The sequence below is a fragment of the Larus michahellis genome, chromosome W (assembly GCF_964199755.1).
Source record: "Larus michahellis chromosome W, bLarMic1.1, whole genome shotgun sequence".
NCBI classification, from domain to species: Eukaryota; Metazoa; Chordata; class Aves; order Charadriiformes; family Laridae; genus Larus; species Larus michahellis.
In genome coordinates, this window is record NC_133929.1 from 16,243,932 (window position 1) to 16,265,297 (window position 21,366).

The 21,366-nt window shown below is 40.3% G+C and overlaps 1 protein-coding gene and 1 pseudogene across 6 annotated transcripts in view; one reads left to right on the forward strand and one right to left on the reverse strand.

Annotated features, from left to right (window-relative positions):
* On the forward strand, positions 1-8,863 carry LOC141735669 (dimethyladenosine transferase-like; annotated as a pseudogene).
* LOC141735510 (kinesin-like protein KIF2A) overlaps positions 7,229-21,366 on the reverse strand; it is a 116,349-nt gene continuing 102,211 nt past the window's right edge. For all 6 annotated transcript variants that reach the window (XM_074568418.1, XM_074568416.1, XM_074568415.1 and 3 more), the window contains 3 exons: positions 19,742-19,843; positions 17,326-17,461; positions 7,229-9,783 (listed from right to left, as the gene is read on the reverse strand). In XM_074568418.1, coding sequence (XP_074424519.1) covers positions 9,698-9,783; positions 17,326-17,461; positions 19,742-19,843 — 324 coding nt within the window. In that variant the 3' untranslated portion in view covers positions 7,229-9,697. The remainder of the gene's footprint in view (positions 9,784-17,325; positions 17,462-19,741; positions 19,844-21,366) is intronic.

The following is a 21,366-nucleotide window of genomic DNA, read 5'->3' on the forward strand; positions in this document are numbered from 1 at the left end:
ATGCGCACCGGTGCAGCCGCGGTGCTCGGCGTTACTTGTAGTCTCCGCGCGGCGCCAAGCTGTGCCGAATGCCACCACGCCCAAAGTGCGGGTGGGAAAGCGGCTGCAGCAGGAGTGCAGGGAGGGCTACATTTATCGGTGAGCGTGGGCTGGGCTGGGCTGAGCAGTGACGGGGCCGGGGCCTACTGCCCGGGCGTGGTCTGCGCTCTTCCCCCTCCTCCAGCTGCCGCCCTTGGTCAGGAGGCGCCTCGGTGCTGGAAGCGGCCCTGTAGGAGGCTCAGTGGAGGGGTGCTCTCGGCAGGGAATGTGGTTTGATCTGAAAGAAGTGTGAATGCCTGCTGCAGATAAAGGCCTTCTTAGGTAAAGGTTTTTTGTCGTGTTTCTACGGGATACATTTTCATTTTGAGTAACTTTGTTGCTCTGGCTGCACTGTACTGTAGGCATCCTGTTCAACACTGGAGCTAGCTAATACATCTTGAAAAAACTTGTTGTCAATAGCATCATCGAGAAGGTGGGTGATGGTTGCCCAATGGACTGTGGCCACAGAGCAGGATGGTTCTGCACTTCGGTTTTAAACACTCCTCTGTGGTCTCAACTGTGACTTAAAGCTTTAGGAACAGCTCATTTCATATACTTGCTAGGTGGGTTTACAGTAAAGTGTCCAGCATTTGTGCTGAAGAACCCAAACAGTCTTTTCAGTCTGTGTTGTCTGATAGCAGACTTTGGATGCCGTGAAATGCCGAAGTTAAGACTCAATAGCCTTGGTGACTATTAAGCAGGTATTCTTTATTGCAGCACTGGGTGCACAGGGGATGTTAAAATTTATTTATTTTTTAAATTATAATTTCCCAGAAGTTATACTAATGTTATTATTCTTTTCCTCAGATTACCTGATAGAAAAAAAATAGTTTAAAAAATATTCCCAAATACTTTTTTTTTTTTTTTTTTAGTTCTTAAAATATCAGTTTGGTGGATCAGAGCTACACCAACATTTTTTTATAATATGAAAACTGTCAGTGCCTGGAAATTAGTTTATGTCCACGTATTAAGTATAAGGAGAAAATTTAGTTTTGGCATCAGTGATTGTCCAGCTGATAAAAACAGGAGTTGTACCTGTTTGCAGTAGTATTGTAGCTAATTGTTATTCCAAAGATAAGCAGGGCATCGTAACATTTCAAATGCCTTTCTACCTTAGGAAGGAAGAGTGGTAAGGGTAGGACTGAAGCCAAGCCATTTCCTGTTGTCTGGCCTAAAAATATAACTGCCTTAGGTACTTCTGTGTGTCATTCAATATGTCAGCGGTTTTTGATTCCTCTCACCAAAGCGCTAATGTTGGTGACATTACTGGTCAATTTTTGGAGATAGAGAATTTGGGTTTGTTACAGTCATGCACAAAACTCTGAGACTAGCCCCAGCCTCTCTGATCTTGATCCATTTAGCAGTATACAGACTCAAATTCTATTGTAGCTTTAAGGAGATTTAGATGGTTTCACCAAGTTTTGTGGTGTTTTTTTAGCGCACTCTGAGATAATTAAGGCAGAGTGTGTTTATGACAGACTTCTATTGTTTCTAAGTGCTGAGGGAAAGCCTGTGTTTTCCAAGTCTGTTAGTTGGCTTTTGACTTAAAAGGTGATTAGACTTCAAATTCCTTTTCTCATTTCTGTTATTCTCCCGTGTGCAATACTTACGTTTCAAAGGGAATTTACACTTCGTTTGGTTGCAAAACCGGGAACTAAACTATACTGTAGACTATTAATACTCAGTTATTAGTTCAAGTGGACCTTCTGATGCAGGTATGTCATTCTGTGTTAGCAAACAAAGCTATCAAAGAGAGAAGAACGTTTCTAGGAATGTGAGGATTTGATGCTTATTCATACAGCTGCCTGACTTCTGACTAACAGGTCAGAAAGAACAACTTCAGGCCTCCTCCCAAAGTTGAATCCAGTGTTGTCAGAATAGAGCCAAAGAAACCACCACCACCTATCAACTTCCATGTGAGCGTCCTATACTCTAATAACAATGAAACATACTAGTCATAATACTTAATTTCATTTTTCTTTTCACTTGTTACTCAGTTATATATGCTGTTTTCACTACTAAGTACCAGCTATTCATTGGCATTTACAGAATTCCAAAAATGCATATTCCTCTATTGATCAGGGTTGCATTAGGACACTACCTGAACGTGCTATCATCAATTTGGGTGCTGCTTTGTTTACAGTATTTCTGACAAGACTGAAGTACCATCTCCATTCTAGTTGGAGATTTGCTAGTAATAATGTCCCTTTCACAGTACTTCATATCTCCCAGAGACCTTTCTGGCTGATCACTTTGATGCCTATGATCAAAGGAGTATCTATGAGAACTCCTATCTTCAGATGAGTGTGTATAATCTCAGAAGACACGTTACAGGATAGGATTCTTAAAGTTATTTTTTAAAATGCTTTGATCTTCAAGACCATTTCAGCCTTGCCCAAGGTTAGCTGGATTTTTCTTCAGGTATCTGCCTTCTCAGTACATAAGATCTGTCCAATAGTGTCTGGGCACAAAAAAGAACAATTCAAACATTTTTGTGGGTGAAGTATTTTCTCTTCTGTTTGTATTACTTTGTCCAAGACAGAACTGGTTTTGTATTGTTTAGAAAGACATTTTCCTGAAAGATTTTTTTTTTTGTGTGTTCAGTATTGTGAAATTGACAATAGTATTTGTTCTTGTTTGTAGCAACTGTATGTTCCTCTCTGTAAATACTGTACAATTTTTAGTTTCAGGAGTGGGATGGTCTGGTAAGGATAGCCTTTGTTAGGAAAAACAACACACTCTGCAGCATTTAAGTAAGTAACTTCTATAGGAGGAAATATTTTCAAAGTTTGAAAGTCCATCCAGTTAACCATTTCTTTTGTGCAAATGCATAGCAGTGTTATATGCATGCCAGCACAGTCTGGGTTAAACCATGATGGAGAATTGATGCTGAGGTCACAAGCTCTTCTGAAGTGAAACTTTTTAGAAGAAAACTAGGCAGCTGTTTAAAAAGAACAGCTCCGTGTAGTCATTACAGGTTGGGGGGGGTGTTCTTTGTTTTTTTTAGTAAAGATTAACAGCCACTTGAGTAAAACAAAACAAAACTAAAACTAGTTAAAGCTCAATTTTCATTCTAAACTTTTTTTTTTCTTTGGGTCAAGTGCTGTAGAGCAGTTGCTGGATCATAATTACTGAATTCACTGTTCCTTACATAATATAGTAAGTTCCTTTTTAATATATTACATTCTTCTTCTGTGTACTGTGATCTAAATACTAACGTTTATAAGAGTAAAAAATTAGCGTTAAAAAGCTTAACATGTCAAAGTTTTTCCAAGAGAGTTTGAGGGAGGAGGAACTGAACTCTTTTCTTAAAGAAAAATACAAAAGGGTCACTAAATTACAGTGAAAAAAAATGAAAACTGAATATATTGTTAATATACTGGCTGTACATGTCTCAAGGACTGGCTTTTACCAAAATCTAGTAAGAAAACTTTTTGTGTCTGCTTAGCAATACCGTTGGTGATTCATTTCTACTGAATGAGCTGAGGTATAAAAATTCAGACACAAGAATACAATAATCCATACAAGAAAAAAATACAACTTGCTTACATCACTTGAAACAAGAATCATTCTAAAAGCAGGAAAAGAATATATTATTTAAATGAACCTTTTTTCTGTGCTATGAATAGAAAGCAAATTTTTATCCTATTTTCCATTGACATGAAATACCCAAAAACTTCAAAATTGCAGACAATATACAGACAGTCCTAAAAAAATACAGGTTACTTGGAAAAACAAGCCCGTTCAATGGACATAAATTATTTTATTAGGTATTTTTTTTCTCTATATGCCTTCCTTTTAAGCTTCTTCAAATTCTATCTGCGTCTGTACCTATGTAGCACAGATTAGTATTGGGTTACGTAGGAATGGTACTAACCCTGTTTTCCTTTCAGTACCAGACACTCCATGCTTCCAGTCATGAACGTGATGAAATGCTTAAACCCTATATATATTTTAACTGCTGCTTACAGTATTGAGAATTGTAGAATTGTCTAGGTTGGAAGGGACCTTTCAGATCAAGTCCAACCATCGACCTAACACTGACAAAAACCATCACTAAACCATATCTCTAAGCACTACCTCTACCCGTCTTTTAAATGCCTCCAGGGATGATGATTCTACCACTTCCCTGGGCAACTAGCTAAAGATCCCTACTTCTGGTATTTGTGTACTAGATCTTTCTATGTCTCCTCTAAAAATGTCTCTAATAACATAATTGGATATTATAATTTCCCTGGAGACTTACACAGCCCTTCCCTGTCTGTCTGTCTTGAGGATTAGGTCTTAATCTTAGGCATAATTTGGAAATTTTAGTAATTAACTTCTATATTCTGCTCTTCTGGTCAGTTAATTTAAGTGGCAAGAGGAATCCTCTCCTAATTTAAGATAAAATTTCCTAGCTGCTTCTCAGAGTAACAATTGACACAGCTACTGCTCTTTAAAGAAACGTAGTAAACCTCGTTGGATGCAATATAAATAACTGCACTGGAAATATACCTGCGTCTCTATACCAGCAAATTTGCTAATAACTTCTAGTGTAAAATTTGTAACAATTCTTTATGGCAGTTGAACAATGATGGCTGCTTTCATGCTATTTTCATATGTTCTTTGACAGCCAGCATGTCTTGGAAATTACTTAATCTGAAATATAAATTAGTAGAAATTGTAACATGAATATTTCACTTTTTCAGACTGGTGCATGGCTTCAATTCAGAAGGCATCCATTTCTCATAGACTCTACTGGAAGAACGAAAGTTGTTCTGTATTTTGTCACCGAAGTCCTACCTAAGCCAGAGTGACTGCAATGGGACAAGCTCTTCTCACAAAAGCAATGAATGGAATACAGCGTACACACTCTGGTTCTTATGGAGAACAAGCAATTTTATCACAGATAATAGGTAAGAAGCTGCTGCTCTGTATTTTAAAAGCATTAATTTTTGGGGGGACTGAAGTGAGGTGCTGGACTTTCATATGACAGCATATTTTTAAAAATACCAAATGACATATGGATTGATGCTGCCATAATTGAAATCTGTATTCTCTGATCGTGGACTTCATCTCAGTATATTCTTGCATAATACTCAACAGTACAACCCATAAGTCTGGTCTGGGCAACAGAAACAGATGTGTAGTCATTCCATTTGTTTGGGGTGGGTTTTTTCTTTGTTTATTTTAAAGTATATTTAAACACTTTTTTGTTGTTGTTGTTTTTTTGGGGAGTTTTGTTTTTTGCCAACTGTAAATTCAGGAAGCTATTTTTATAAGAAAACTACTTTGCCCTTCCAGGCAACAAGGAGTTTTAGCATAGATCGAGGCTTTCAGGTGAGTCTTAGAGCAATTCATGCCTGTGTCCTGACATAAAGATGGTGTCATTTAACCCCAGACAGCGATTACGACCATACAGCTGTTCGCTCACTTCCCTCCCCCCCCCCCCCCAGGATAGAAAAAAAAAAAATAAAAGCAACCCTCATGGTTTGAGATACAGACAGTTTAACAGAACACTAATGATGTACTTTAAAAAGGTAGAATGTATTTTAGAAGGTAGAATCTCTCACTGAGCAAGAGCAAAGAGCTGTAGAAAGGTTACAAGGCCTTGTGAAACTAGATACTCTGTATAAACAATAAATGCCTTGCTAATGAATATACCCTTCAGGAACAGAAGGCTGATAACAGGGGAACATCCCTCTGCAGGAGGCGCCTGCAGACAGCTGATGGGTAAAGTATAAAGTCAACAAAGATTTGCAGTAATTGAGGGAAAGGTAAAGGCGGTAGTGGGAGATTGCGACCACCAACTCAATTAGAGACTAAACAGGACTACTCCCCCATGGTACTGGAGCACGCACACATCAATTAAAGGACCTTGTAACTTTAAATGAAAGTAAGAGACTGTACTAACCAATAGAAATTGTTAAGATAAGGTACTAACCAATAATTATAATTAAGGGTGTGTATTTCTGGTTTTGAACTGTATAAATATTCTGAAGAGTTTGTAGGCCGGTGTGCTAGCTTTGTGGATTACCACCTAGCACCCATCTCTGCAGAAATGAAATAAACAAATAATACCTCTACTCTGTGTGTATATTGGCATCTTGCACACCAGGTAAATGACCCTGCTTTGGGACAACAACAGACAAGAGAAAATAATAAATAAGAAAATAAATAAACAAGAGAAAATAGTAATAACAGTAAAAGAATATACATAAAAAGTGATGCAATGCAATTGCTCACCACCCGATGATCGATTGCCCAGCCCCTCCCAAGCGGCAATCATGGATTCCTGCCCCCTGGACAACCCTCATTTATATACTGAGCATGATGTCTATGGTATGGAATATTCCTTTGGCCAACTTGTCCTGTCTACGCTCCCTCTCAGCTTCTATGGGAAGCTGAAAAAGTCCTTGACTTAAGATAAGCATTACTTAGCAACAACTAAAACAACATGTGTTATCAACATTATTCTCATACTAAATCCAAAACACAGCAGAAGAAGAGCAGAGGAAGAAAATTAATTCTATCCCAGCTGAAACCAGAACAAAAGACTTACTGAAGTGTCTTAATATAGTTTGGATTATATATATTTGTTATTAAGGACAAGGCAGAGTTTTTTCTCAAGTTTGCATTAACTCTGCATAGCAGCTGTCAAAAGAAAAATCCATTTTGGTCTGTCTTATGATTCAGGAAAACAGTAACTGTTAACTCTGTAGCATAGTGTAGGGGTGAAGGAAGGCCTGACTCTATGTATTAACTACCATAAGTCATTTTTTCATGTATAGCATGCCTCTTTCCATCAGACCACAGTAAGTGAAGAAGAGGCAAATTAGTAAAAACTCCTCTAAGATATAACTTAATTTTATACACGTCCAATGTCAATATTTGAAAAGTCATTGGAAAAAAACCCCAAAAATGTACAGAAACATGTACTTGAATTTGCAGGCATCCTGAGAAATTGTCTTGGAAAACTGAATTGCTCATTTATTTTAAAATTTAATGATTCTAGGGCTGCTTCACTGCATATAGAACCAATTTATGAGTGAGTATAAGTAGCAACAGCAATATGCACAGAACAATACTGAAGGAACAAGAGTTGGAGATTTGTATCACACATCTTAAATGCTTTTGTTTTACAGAACAGGAATCAAGATAAGCTTGTCTGAGTCCTATTCAAGTAATTCCAGTCCATCATAGCAATGGGTTACAGGAATTCAAGCGCTGTAACCAGCTGTATCAGTTTTTTTAATCTCGATTCTCACTGATTCAGTATCAGTGTAGATCTGATCTTTACAGCAGGGTCTATCGCGAAGGCTGTTTCTTAACATTCTCTCACACACACACACACAATTGATGAAATTTCAACTTGCATCTGCTACCTGACAGGACACATAATTTACAAGGCTTATTAAAAGGTGCTGAAATCTGCCTCTGTCTTTCCTGTCCTGTTTGGTACCCCTATAAACCCCATCCTGCTTGTGGCTCTAGGCTTGCATGGAGAAATAGTAGGGAAGCCACTGTTTCTCATGTAGGATGTCTCAATATTCAGAGGCTTTTTAGAAAGTAAGATTTCTGTAGAGCAACTTCAAAGAAACCCTCTGGTATTATACAAGAACCTGTACTATTGGCTACTAACAAAAGCCGCTGCCTTCTATTTCATTGTTGTTTTTTTTTTTCTTTTAACTGTGATCAAAGACATTCTTAAATATTCAGAAAGACATGTGATGTTTCTTTTAAGACCTGTTGCAAAACTTGTCAGGACAGTCCTCTAGGGAACTTCTTCCTATATGACAAATTTGTACAGAATAGTCAGTTCCAGAAGTAAATATTCATTCTGAAATCAGAGGCCTTTTGAAAAGTGTAACTCAGACGTGTTTACAAAATGAAACCCGTCCCAAAGCAGAACAGACCCTTCATAGAAGTAAATTCTCATCTGTAATTTATTTAATAGCTTAATTTATTAAACACAGTATGTAAAATCTATATTATTGTTTCAGTTTTCATGTTTACACACAGGAGGATTTTTTTATTTTTTAACCATGATGTGACAAGAGCTTCCCATAGCCTACCTTCCTATGAGAGATACAAATATTAAACACTATGAGAATTCCTGGCTCATTTAACTCTCTTTTCGTTGCCTTCCCTTTATTTCCCTCCAGGCCTGGCACAAACAAACAAGCTTGTATTACAAAAGTAATTTTAAAACAGTTCCAAGGGAAAGGCTGCTGATATGAACTCCTGGAAACAGGGAGAACTCCTGGAGAGGTCTACAGTTCTTCATTTGACAAGAAGTTCTTGCATGAAAGGTCAATCTTTTTTGGATACCAACTTGCAAAAATAACTTAAGTGCCACCACCTAAAAAATGCTGATATACATGGTGCCATCTGTGAGAATTCAGGTACTTGTGGGATTTCTATTAGCGCTAGGTAGAGGTATTGTGCAAATCCTCAAATGATGCAATTTCACCTCACTTCAGCTGCTGGCACTACACAAAGGGAAAAATAGGTATTAGCTACTTTTTTGAAAGCATCAGAGTTATTTAAACTATCTGCAAAGTACAGTTAATGAACATGTAAGCTTGTCATGCATCAAAAGCCAAATTTTAACAATATGTGAAAGGCCAATATGTATTTCTTTAGCTGGATCCCTGAATTTTGACAGTTAGCCTATCCATATGCAGAGGTTGGATTGTACCTTTATTCTGACACTGTACCACATACTGTATATCTGCATTATCCTAAGATACAACTCTCCTCAGTACTTAAACGTTACCCTTTATTATACATCAACTACTTTATATTTTTTGGGGTTTGGTTGTGGTTTTTTTATTACAGAGAAAGTGATAGAATTATATAACTATTCTTTATGGTATTCAAATAAACCTAGATTCCAGATTTCTTACAAGGAGGATGGAATGTCCAGCTGTTTGTCCACTCTAACAGCTCTTGCAGTTCCTGTTCAAAGGATATGGCATATGCTGTGAAATACACTAGCTACCAAAAAAAACCAAAGTCTCAAAATGCATTAAAAACGTACACACACTAAAAGTAATTTATATTGACAAATAAGGAATGTTGTTTATTAAGGCTGTGCTTCAGAAAGAGGATGTTAAGAGGGTTAAGTAGCCTTCATCAAGGCACAGAATGAGAAGAGGTAAGCACAGCTGTCTGTAGAAGATAAGTTATGTAAAGCCACTAGTGAGGTATGCATGCAAGCAAACAATTTAAAACTGCACAGCTGGTCTTTGTAACAAAACTGAACATAGTTAAAAGGAAATACTGTGACTTTTTAATGGCAATAGTTTTACTTCATTATTTAAAACATGGCAAATATTTCCAAACATAACATTCACAATTTGAATAAATGAAATATTTTAAACAAAGTGCTTCACAGATCTGAACCCTGCATGGTCGTGCTGTCTGTTCTAGAAGCATTTAGTAGACATCATAGGAGCATTTCACACAAAACTGAAAATGTCATTCAGGTGAATAAGAAACAGGACATTTCCACAGACATTTCTAATGTTTTTACACTTTCAGGTAGTTGAGTTCTTACGGCCACTGGGTTTTGTAACAAATGTGTGCTATGGCAGTATGGGTACATGGATTCCTTTAGCAGCAGAGGCCCATTTCAAAGGGCACGTGGTCTTTTCGAGTTGATCTGTTTACTGGCTTGTTCCTCCTCTTGTAGAGCTGCCCGGAAAGATTTCACTTTATCTTTAATGAAAAAGAGAGAATGAGTACTGATATGCCTGTGCTCAACACAGATCTTGAAACTAATCCCTGATGCTCCACATCCTGGCCCTAATGCACAACAAAGAACATTCCTCCACAAAAATAGCTGATGCTACAAACTACAAGAGGATGGAGATAAGCTTAAATTCAATACTCACCATACAAACAAGTTGCTTAGCAACTTAGTCTCTTCTTAGATGCTACCCCTGTCTCTAGGCAGGATAGGTTAGGAAACTGCACAATTGCATTGTGCAGCTCAAGAGGAAAAAGAAATTGTATGATCTCTGGAGGTGAGGTCAAGCTTCGCAGAAAGATTACAGAGCTGTGGTTCGTATATGCAGGGAGAAGACACGAAAGACCAAAGCTCAGAGTTGAAACTGGCCGGTGTTGTGTCAGATAACAAGAAGGGCTTTTTTAAGTTAATAGCAAGAGGAGGTCTAAGGAAAACATTAGACCGATACTTGTTGAAGATGGTCATCTGACTAATAGGGATGAAGGAAAAAGTAGAGGCATTCAATGTGGTTTTTGCCTCACTCTTTAATAATACTGATAGACCTCAGGCTGCCTGGTCCCCTGAGTTGGAGGACCATGGGTGTGGGAACAGTGACTTTCTATTTGTGGACAGTGAAATTGTAAGGGACCAGCTGTATCAGCTGAATGTTCACAAATCCATTGGGCCTGATGGGATTCATCCCAAAGTACTGAAGGAGCTACCGGATGTTATGGCAGGACCCCTCTCGATCATCTACCAAAGGTCTTGGGAGTCTGGGGAGGTGGCTGCTGACTGGAAGCTAGCCAATGTTACTCCAGTCTACAAGAAGGGTGTGAGGGAAGACCCAGGAAACTACAGACCTGTTAGTCTAACCTCAGTTCCTGGAAAAATTATGGGGAAGATTATACTGGGTGCTATTGAAAGGCATTTAAAGAATAATGCAATCATCAGGCACAGTCAACATGGGTTCACAAAGGGAAAGTCCTTTTTAATGAATTTGATATCCTTCTCTGATAAGGTCAGCCACCTAATGGATGAAGGGAAGGTGGTGGATGTAGTTTTTCTGGATTTTAGTAAGGCTTTTGATACTGTCTCTCACAGCATCCTTCTGGACAAGTTGTCCAACTGTGAGATCACAGAACAGAATCATAGAATCATTAAGGTTGGAAAAGACATTTAAGATCAAGTCCAACCATTAACCTAACACTGCCAAAACCACCACTAAACCATGTCCCTAAGTGCCATGCCTACGCTTCTTTTAAATACTTCCAGGGATGGTGACTCAAAAACTTCCCTGGGCAGCCTGTTCCAATGCTTGACAACCCTTTCGGTGAAGAAATTTTTCCTAATACCCAATCTAAACCTCCCCTGGTGCAACTTGAGGCCATTTCCTCTTTTTCTATCACATCATACTTGGGAAAAGAGAGCGACACCCACCTCTCTACACCCTCCTTTCAGGTAGTTGTAGAGAGCAATAAGGTCTCCCCTCAGCCTCCTTTTCTCCAGGCTAAACAACCCCAGTTCCCTCAGCCGCTCTTCATAAGACTTGTTCTCCAGACCCCTCATCAGCTTCGTTGCTCTTCTCTGGACCCGCTCCAGCATCTCAATGTCTTTCTTGTAGTGAGGGGCCCAAAACTGGACACAGTACTCGAGGTGGGGCCTCACCAGTGCCAAGTACAGGGGGACAATCACTTCTCTAGTCCTACTCACCACACTGTTCCTGATACAGGCCAGGATGCTGTTGGCCTTCTTGGCCACCTGGGCACACTGCTGGCTCATATTCAGATGGCAGTCAACCAACACCCCCAGGTCCTTTTCTGCCAGGCAGCTCTCTAGCCACTCTTCCCCAAGCTTGTAATGCTGCATGGGGTTGTTGTGACCCAAGTGCAGGACCCAGCACTTGGCCTTGTGGAACCTCATACCATTGGCCTCTCCACGAGAATGCTGTGGGAAACTGTATCCAAGGCCTTACTAAAATCCAGGTAAACAACATCCACAGCCTTTTCCTCATCCACCAAGCGGGTCGCCTTGTCATAGAAGGAGATCAGGTTTGTCAAGGAGGACCTGCCTTTCATGAACCCGTGCTGACTGGGCCTGATCACCTGGTTGTCCTTCATGTGCCACATAATGGCACTCAGGATGATCTGTTCCATGACCTTCCCAAGCACCGAGGTCAGGCTGACAGGCCTGTAGTTCCCTGGATCCTCCTTCCTGCCCTTCTTGTGGATGGGCATCACATTTGCTAGATGCCAGTCAACTGGGTCCTCCCCGGTTTGCCAGGACTGCTGGTAAATGATGGAAAGTGGCTCGGTGAGCACTTCCGCCAGCTCCCTCAGTACCCTTGGGTGCATCCCATCCAGCCCCATAGACTTGTGTACATCCAGGTGTTGGAGAAGTTCCCTCACTATCTCCCTTTGGATTACAGAGGCTTCATTCTGCTCCCTGCCCCTATCTGCTAGCTCAGGGGTCTGGGTACTCAGGGAACAACCAACTCTACTATTAAAGACTGAGGCAAAGGCGGCATTAAGTACCTCAGCCTTCTTTCATCCTTCACCACTATATTACCGCCTTCAACTGATAAAGGATGGAGATTCTCTTTAACCCTCCTTTTGTTACTAATGTATTTAGAATCATAGATTCTAATTTATAGAAACTTTTCTTATTGTTCTTAACATCCAAAGCCAGGTTAAGTTCTAGTTGGGCTTTGGCCTTTCTAATTTTCTCTGTACATAGCCTCACAACATCTTTGTAGCCTTTCTGAGTGGCCTGCCCCTTCTTCCAAAGGCCATAAACTCTCCTTTTTTTTCCCCTGAGTTGCAACTATATCTCTCTATTCAGCCAGGCCAGTCTTTTTCCCCCAACAGCTCATTTTTCAGCACATGGGGATGGCCTGCTCCTGTGCCTTTAAGACTTCCTTCTTGAAAAACATCCAGCCTTCCTGGACTCCTTTGCCCTTCAGGACTGCCTCCCAAGGGACTCTGTCAACCAGGCTCCTGAAAAGACCAAAGTCTGCCCTCCAGAAGACCATGGTGTCAGTTCTGCTGACCCCCCTCCTTGCTTCTCTGAGAATCAAAAACTCTGTCCTTTCATGATCACTATGCCCAAGATGGCCTCCAACTGTCACATCCCCCACAAGTCCTTCTCTGTTTACAAACAACAGGTCCAGCAGGGCTCCTTCCCTAGTTGGCTCTCTCACCAGCTGTGTCAGGAAGTTATCCCCAACACACTCCAGGAACCTCTTAGACTTTTCCCTCTCAGCTGTGTTGTGTTCCCAGCTGATATCTGGTAGGTTGAAGTCTCCCACCAGGACAAGGGCTAGTGATCTTGAGACTTCTCCCAGCTGCTTGTAGAATATTTCATCTGCCTCTGCATCCTGGTTGGGTGGTCTATAACAGACTCCCACCATGAGATCTGCCTTGTTGGCCCTCCCCCTGATTCTTACCCATAAACACTCAACCCTATTGTCACCATCATTAAGTTCTTGACATTCATAACACTCCCTAACATACAGAGCCACCCCACCTCCTCTCCTTCCTTGCCTGTCCCTCCTGGAGAGTTTGTAGCCATCTAATGCAGCACTCCAGTCGTGCAAGTCATCCCACCATGTTTCCATGATGGCAACTACATCATAGTTTTCCTGCTGCACAATGGCTTCCAGCTCCTCTTGTTTGTTGTCCATGCTGCATGCATTAGTGTAAAAGCACTTCAGCTGGGCTACTGGTCCTGCCACCTTTTTGTCAGAAGGTGGCTTAACTTCTACCTGACCATTCCCAGGCACAGCCATAGTTTGTAACCCGTCAACGACCCTTGCATCTCTGCTGCTGGATTCATCCCCTTCCCCCTTCAAATCTAATTTAAAGACCGTTTGATGAAGCCTGCAACTCCTTTTCCCCTTTGGAGACAGGTGTACCCCATCTGTCTCCAGTAGGCCTGGTGTCATGTAAACCATCCTGTGATCAAAAAAAACCAAAGTCCTGCCGCTGAAAGCAGGCTCAGAGCCAGGTATTGATCTACTGGCTCTTCTTGTTGCTTCCCTCATCCTTCCCTGTGACTGGAATGACAGAGGAGAACACTACTTGCGCTCCTGACCCCTTAACCAGTCATCCCGAGGCCTGTAAATCTCTCTTGATCACCCTTGGGTTTCTTTTTAACAGATCATCTCTGCCTGTCTGAAAAAGTAGTAGTGGGTAATAATCTGAGAGGCTTACCAGGGAGGGAAGTTTTCTTTTTATACCTTTAACCTGGGCCCCAGGGAGGCAGCAGACTTCCCTGAGAAGTAGGTCTGGTCTGCATATCGGGCCTTATGCTCCCTTCAGGATGGAGTCACCTACAACAATGACCCATCTTTTTTTCTTAACTGAAGATGTTTTGATGCAGGGGTGTAGTTTGACTTAACCTTGGCAACACCTCCGTGAACATTGAATCATCTTTCTTGTCATGATTGGGTTCCCCTTGCAGAGCCTCATACCTATTTTCTAAGGGTACCTGGGAAGGTGGGGGAGTTACTGGGGAGACACACCTGCTTCGCTGGGCAGGAACATGTTCCCACAGCCCCCTATCCTCTAACTTACCTTGTTTGGCTAGGCAGAGAGAGGACAGGGAATCCTCTGTATCATGTGGCCTTTCTGCCTGTTGGGCCTGGTTCAGGGGAGATAGATAGGCTGTGACTCCAGCAGACTGTTCCTCTCTCACACTTCCTGATGGTTCTCAATCTACTTACCTCCTCCCAGAGCTCCATCTCTAAGCAGAGGAGTTCCTCTACCTGCGCACACCTCCTACAGACATGCTCACTGCTGCCATCTGATACTGGCATAAGGGTAGGGCACACCCTGCAGCCCGACACTTGGGTAGCAACGTGCTCCCATGAGAGCTCTGTCTGGGAAGCTGCCTCAGTCACTTTTGTACATTCTAAAATCCAGCAGAGTAAATTCTACTCCCCTGCAATTTTTCATAGAATCATAGACTGGTTCGGGTTGGAAGGGACATTAAAGATCATCTAGTTCCAACACCCTGCCATGGGCAGGGACACCTCCCACTAGACCAGGTTGCTCAAAGCCCCATCCAACCTGGTCTTGAACAATTCCAAGGATGGGGCATATGCAACTTATCTGGGAAACCTGTTCAAGTGTCTCACCACCCTCACAGTAAAGAATTTCTTCCTAATATGTAATCTAAATTTCCCGTCTTTCAGTTTGAAACCGTTACCCCTCGTCCCATCATTACACTCCCTCACAAAGAGTCCCTCCCCATCTCTCCTATAGGCCCCCTTTAGGTACTGGAAGGCTGCTATAAGGTCTCCCTGGAGCCTTCTCTTCTCCAGGCTGAATGACCCCAACTCTCTCAGCCTGTCCTCATAGCACAGGTGCTCCAGCCCTCTCATCATCTTCATGGCTCTCCTCTGGACTCACTCCAACAGGTCCATGTCCTTCTTATGTTGGGGGCTCCAGAGCTGGACTCAGTACTCCAGGTGGGGTCTCACGAGAGCAGAGTAGAGGGGCAGAATCACCTCCCTCGACCCGCTGGCCATGCTTCTTTTGATGCAGCCCAGGATGCAGTTGGCTTTCTGGGCTGTGAGCACACATTGCTGACTCATATTCAGTTTTTCATCTGCCAATACCCCCAAGTCTTTCTCTGCAGGACTGCTCTCAACCACTCATCGCCCAGCAGCCTGTATCCCCATGTATGGGATTGCCCCAACCCAGGTGCAGGACCTTGCACTTGGCCTTGTTGAACTTCATGAACTTCATTAACTTCTCTCTAGCCTGTCAAGGTCCCTCTGGATGGTATTCCTTCCCTCTAGAGTATCAACCACACCACTCAGCTTGGTTTTATCTGCAAACTTGCTGAGGGTGCCCTCAATCCCACTGTCCATGTCCCCGACAAAGATGTTAAATAATACTGATCCCAGTATGGACCCCTGAGGGGCACCACTCATCACTGGTCTCCACCTGGACATCGAGCTGTTGATCACAACTCTCTGAGTGCGACCATCGACCCTATTCTTTATCCACTGAGAGGTCCACCCGTCAAATCCATGTCTCTCCATTTTAGAGGCAAGGATGTTGTGCAGGACAACTTTTCTATGAATATGAAAAGTCTTTGTGATTAAATTTTGTAAGTATATAGCTAAATGCATCATCCATTTGTTTCATCATAACTAGCACAAGAATGAGAGAAACCTGAGAAAGGAAGTATGGCATTCTTTCATATTTCTATTCCTCCCCCCTCCTCCCCGTTCCCCAGTAATATGCCCAAGAATGGGAAGAAGGAAACCAAAATGGCAGCCTAAAAATGTCAGTCCTAAAGTGACAGGAATAAAAGCTGAAATATTCAGTGACCATTATGTGTCATAAGCATAACACAGAAGTTACTGGGAGAAAGAATCTTTGACTTAACAGTTCTTCCCTCCTGTAAAGCTGTAAATGTATCATTCTGCCTTGTAAAGATGCAAGGATCTCTTAGATATCCTTTACCTCCAGTATCTTGTTTCAAAAGCAGTATCTAATAAGTTTTGGAAGAACAGGGAGTCACCGAAACTGTTTTTTCACTGCTGGTGTCTCAAATTGTCTTTTTCTGAAGAGGAAGCCATCATCCATAAGAAGCAAAGGAATGTATATCTAATTCTTTGCAAAAGTATATTGGTGCCAATACATGCTTACAAGGCAAGCAGGCCACATCCGATTTGCTTGATGTATTCTTCTAACTTACAGCAGATACTCAGACTGAGTAAAAAGTAAGATTTTATCTTATAAGGAGTTTTCTAACACAGATTAAAAAAAAAACAACCCACCTTTGAATTTTTACCAGTATAGCATGTCTGCTGTAATACAAATAGATACAGAAACTGAAATGAAAAATTCATCTCCATGAATTTTTCATTCAATATATATATTGAATGAATATATATATATATTCAATATATATATTGAATACCAAGCTGACATGCTGATTTTAGAAGACAAGTGGAAGAGTCAATTTTGGGAATTAAGAATTATCTGCAGTTTGTTTTTCAAAAAAGAGAGGCTGACAAAATTACAACAGAAAGGCCGCTGAGGAAAAAAGTAGGCTAACAGCCAAGCTATTCAGAGCTTGATGCTACTCTTAAGCACAGACTGAAAAACAGCAGAAGGCTCCCTGCTACGCTACAGAGTGTAATAGAGCAGGAACTGGGAGTTCCTACTACTTTTTCCTCATTGCATTACCTTATTTTTTCGTACAGTTCTTTTGGATTTTCTTTTTCCTTCCTTTATTGTTTTGGAACAAATTAAAAAAAAACGAACAAAGTTGCAGGATGAAATTTATACCTTCTGGAGGTAAAGCAGAGACTCTTCCTTTAAACTAGGATGAGCTGAACACAGATGTTATCTTGTTCTTAGGCAACAGAATAAACGTTCCTTCCACAGAACATTACAGGACAGCATAAGGTGAAAAAAGACCCTAAACATAACCACACACTTTTTTTTCTCCTCATTATTACTGCAAGTCTCCATGGCATATGAAAATGCACACAAAAGTGATTAAAAGCAATCTACCTCTAAGTTCGGTCAGAATATCAATTTTTTGCTCTAGAATTGCTTCAAGTTGGGTAGCGTAAGAATCCACATCATAGTCTACTTCTTCTGTCATCTCAAGAAGAGCTTTTTCATCTTCCAGCCATCTAATAGATTCCTAGATAAAAGTTAAAAAAACCCCAACAATTAAATACATTAGCAAAGTTTCAAGACAAAGAGCTGAATTACTCCTTTTCTCAAGATGACCACACTTTTACTGTCTAGTCACCTCACTATAACAGATTTCAATCCTAAAATGAATCCTTATTCCAAATTCAGCAAAATTGTGTGTTTTCTACATAGTTTCTTAACTCCGATGGTCATACCAGCAACAGATAAACCCCAGCAACCCCAGTTTTCTTCAAATTCAGAACATTAGGTGGTTGTAAAGCTAAGAAACTCGTAACTTTACGTCATGGTTATGTCCCCTTAGGCAGGTATCAAACTTTGAAGCCAGGCTTCAATTTTAAGTATGGGCTGGTTGGCACTGACTATAATCACAGTGTCATTACTACAGTCAAGGAGCCAAGATAATTTTGTCCATACTCAAAACCAGTTTTGAGAGAAGCTGTATAAAAGAAGAGTTATTTTAAGCTCTCTATTGCATGAGCTAACTCCCCAGACAGATAAGAGTACTGTAAAAGTTGGTTAAAGTGGTTAAAGCAGCTCTTGGGCATCTTTGCACTCCAAATATTACCAAAAAAAAAGAGGGGGGGGGAGGAAGAAAAAAGTCTTGCAGCAAAGAAGAATGCAACTAGGAGCTTAAAGCTTACAGAACCATGCAAAGCTGTGATCAGGAGAACTGATCCCATTGAAAATGCTTTGATTTAAAAAAAAAAAATGCAAGCAGCTGACAGTTCTAGGCGTGCTGTGCCTGAAATACTAAAATTAAATCTTTTCCTCTGTGCTCAGTAGTCCAAATAATATTGAAAGCATAGTCCAAACCCCATGTATGTTTTGTTGGCTTTCAGGACAGATGGAGCTCACATTGGGATAGGATTCATCTCATCTAATGTAAACTCATATATCCAAGAAATAAAGGAAGACCAACACCTCTAGAGCATGATTCCTCAGTTGATCTATTTTAGACGTTTTTGTTAGGATAGAATGTTTTGTATCCCAGAATCAACAGCTTCCAGGAGAAAGCTGACAGAAGACAACTTCTGCATGTTACAGCTTGTAGATTTTGTATTGGTGCAGCCCATCTCCACCCATGGCATAAACTAACAAGCCATGCTGCGAACAAAGGGAGCTGAGGCTTGGACACATTTCCTTCTAATGACTGCTGTAAGGAGCAGTAATCTCCAGCATAAGGCCAGATGGACACACAGAGGCAGTAACATCTTAAACTAATGCAGCTTGTCTCTCCAGAAGTCGCAAGCATTAGGACACAGCTATGGCATATGGCATAAGACTTTCACACTTCTGCATGTTTTCCTTCAGGGCTAATGTTTCATAACAACTAAATCTCTACATCTGTTGTAAAATGTGTTATTTAGCATCCTATTGTATTACATGAACACACATTAATGTTCCACTAAGTTAGCCTGCCTAAAGGCTCTAAGGTTATGAACAGAAGCAACTCATATTTCCTTCTGAAAACTAGTAACTCATACTTATTATTACAATTTATTTTGTGAATGTAAAAGGCTCTGTGGCGCTGTTCCAGCATTACAATGTGTGGGCAGTATTCCTCCCAAAGACCCTGACTAATAGCAAGTGAAAATCTTTATGTATCTGTAAAAAGGAAGCAAACAGGCAGTTAGAAATATATTTGTTTCTTCTGGATCTCAGTATCTCAGATGAAGATGTCACAGAAGGATATTTAGAGGAGATACTTGAGCGAAGTATCACAGTATCTTAGAGGGAGATGACCAAACAGAAATGGTGCTGATAGAGACATAATTATATAGAGACATTACTATTAATTGCCAGCTTTGTCATAGGAATATTGGCATAGATTAGACAGTGAAATTGAAAATTTCAAGACCAATCCGAGTAAGCTCCCTGCAACTAGAAAAAAGCCACTAATGCTGTAAAAGGACTAACACAGAAAATATAGTAAATAGTTAAAACAGTAAAAAGAAAATAGCAATTTTTCTTACAATGAACACAGTCTATTTGTTGGGAAGAAAAGTAAAATTTTGCTAAATTTCTGGGAAATTTCTAGAAAAATATGCTTCTCTCATCATGGGGACAAAGATTAATGGTTATGGGATCTAAACATCTGTTCCTACTTGTTTGCTACAATGGGCTTAGCATAATAAAACAATTTAGAAATCTCTGACAGCAGCAGAATGACTAGATGACATCCTACATCTTCCAAGAGTATGCACTTTCATTGAGAAAACCTAAATTCCTGGATTAGGATAAAACAAAGTAGAGCTCCATCTTTTACCTGGAAGACAGCCCTGTGGTCTTCTACTACTTGCTCTTCCATTTCTACCATTTGTGACACAGCTTCATGGAAAGTAAACAACTGTGGAGAAACTTCCTCTTCCTAGAAACAATAGTTAAGCTTGTTAGTCTGGAAAGAACTGTGGCTACAGGAAATATATTGAATGTGATCCATCCCATCACAGAATATGAAAAGAAATATGCAGAAAGCAGAACCTATCAAAAATAGAACTTAATACTTCTAACAAGGAAAATCTCCAAAAATGAGCGGAGAGGGCAATAAATTAAAAATGTTCACAGAGTTAAATTTAATTCATATTCATTAAAAATTTCCAGCCACTAATCCTAGTGAATACTGGAAACCAGAATATTCTGCATGAAAAAAAAAGGAAGTTAAAATAGTGGGAGGAGTAAGTCACGAGGGAAGAATGCTAATTTCTAGTAGGTTTTAACACCTACAGAAAGCTCATTTTCCATCAGGGCTTTTTGTTGTGCATACTGCAATAGACAGACAACAATTTTCAAAAAAGAGAACAGCAATTACATTCAATACATCTCAGGAAATCAAAATTAATACTTTGGAAAAAAAAGTGGAAGAAATGTAAAGTGAAAAATCTAAAAAGTATGTAGTGATTAATACATTACAAGAATGCACAACATGGATTTACAAACTGGGACAAACAGGAATTCTTCAGACATAAATAGTTAACAATCAAAGGAGAAAGCGCTAGGTAGTCTGCAATTAATGTTTTAGCAAAACAGTATGGTTCCTTATACCATGCCTTTAAAATCTTTTTAAAAACACATTGTAAAACTTAATTGAATTCCACATGAACATTGAAAAAGTATGATATGAAAGGATATCTGGCTGGAAGGACTGGTCAGTGGGAAGCTCTAGGAATCACTAGAATGTTCTTATAAAATAGAGTCCTGGAAGAAGAGTCAGTTATTAAAATGAGAAATACAGCAAATACCATGAAGAGGTGTTTGAGAAGGCAGAGTCTTGAGAAAAATAAGTTAGGGTAGTAAGGATTTTTCTTTTCTATCTTTCATCAGCATTTTCACAAACCAAGTTTTAATCCCTGTTGAACATTTAAAGAACCAGAACTAGAACTGATAATCAGCAATGAGGGAAAAATGCCCTTTAGATGCCTCTCAGTCCTAGCTCTCCACTCATGCAGCCCAGGGAGACATCCTGGGAACATGATGTGGCGCTCTCCGAAACATTGCTCTGGGGTTTCACTCCATGAAAATCAAGATGTTGGGAAGAGGAATGATGGGTAGCCAGATTTCTAAACACAGAGAAAGGCAAACTCGCTTGAAACAGGTGTTGCATGCAGGGAAAGTAATGGTCAAAAACAGAGGAGTGTTAAATAAAATGGATGCATTTCCCAGGCTAGTAAGAGATGAAGCTATACTGGAAAAAATGCATACTAAAAACCATGAGAGCCTAGAGCAGACCCTGCCTAGACATTAAAAGCCCTAATCAGCAAGGAACCTTTTTTTGTGTGTATGGGAATGAACATAATACCATAAAGTGAAAAGGTGAAGGGGCATGCTCTATCTACTTAATGATATTGCTAATAGGCTATAAATACACATTACTCTGTATTTGTTCTGCCACTG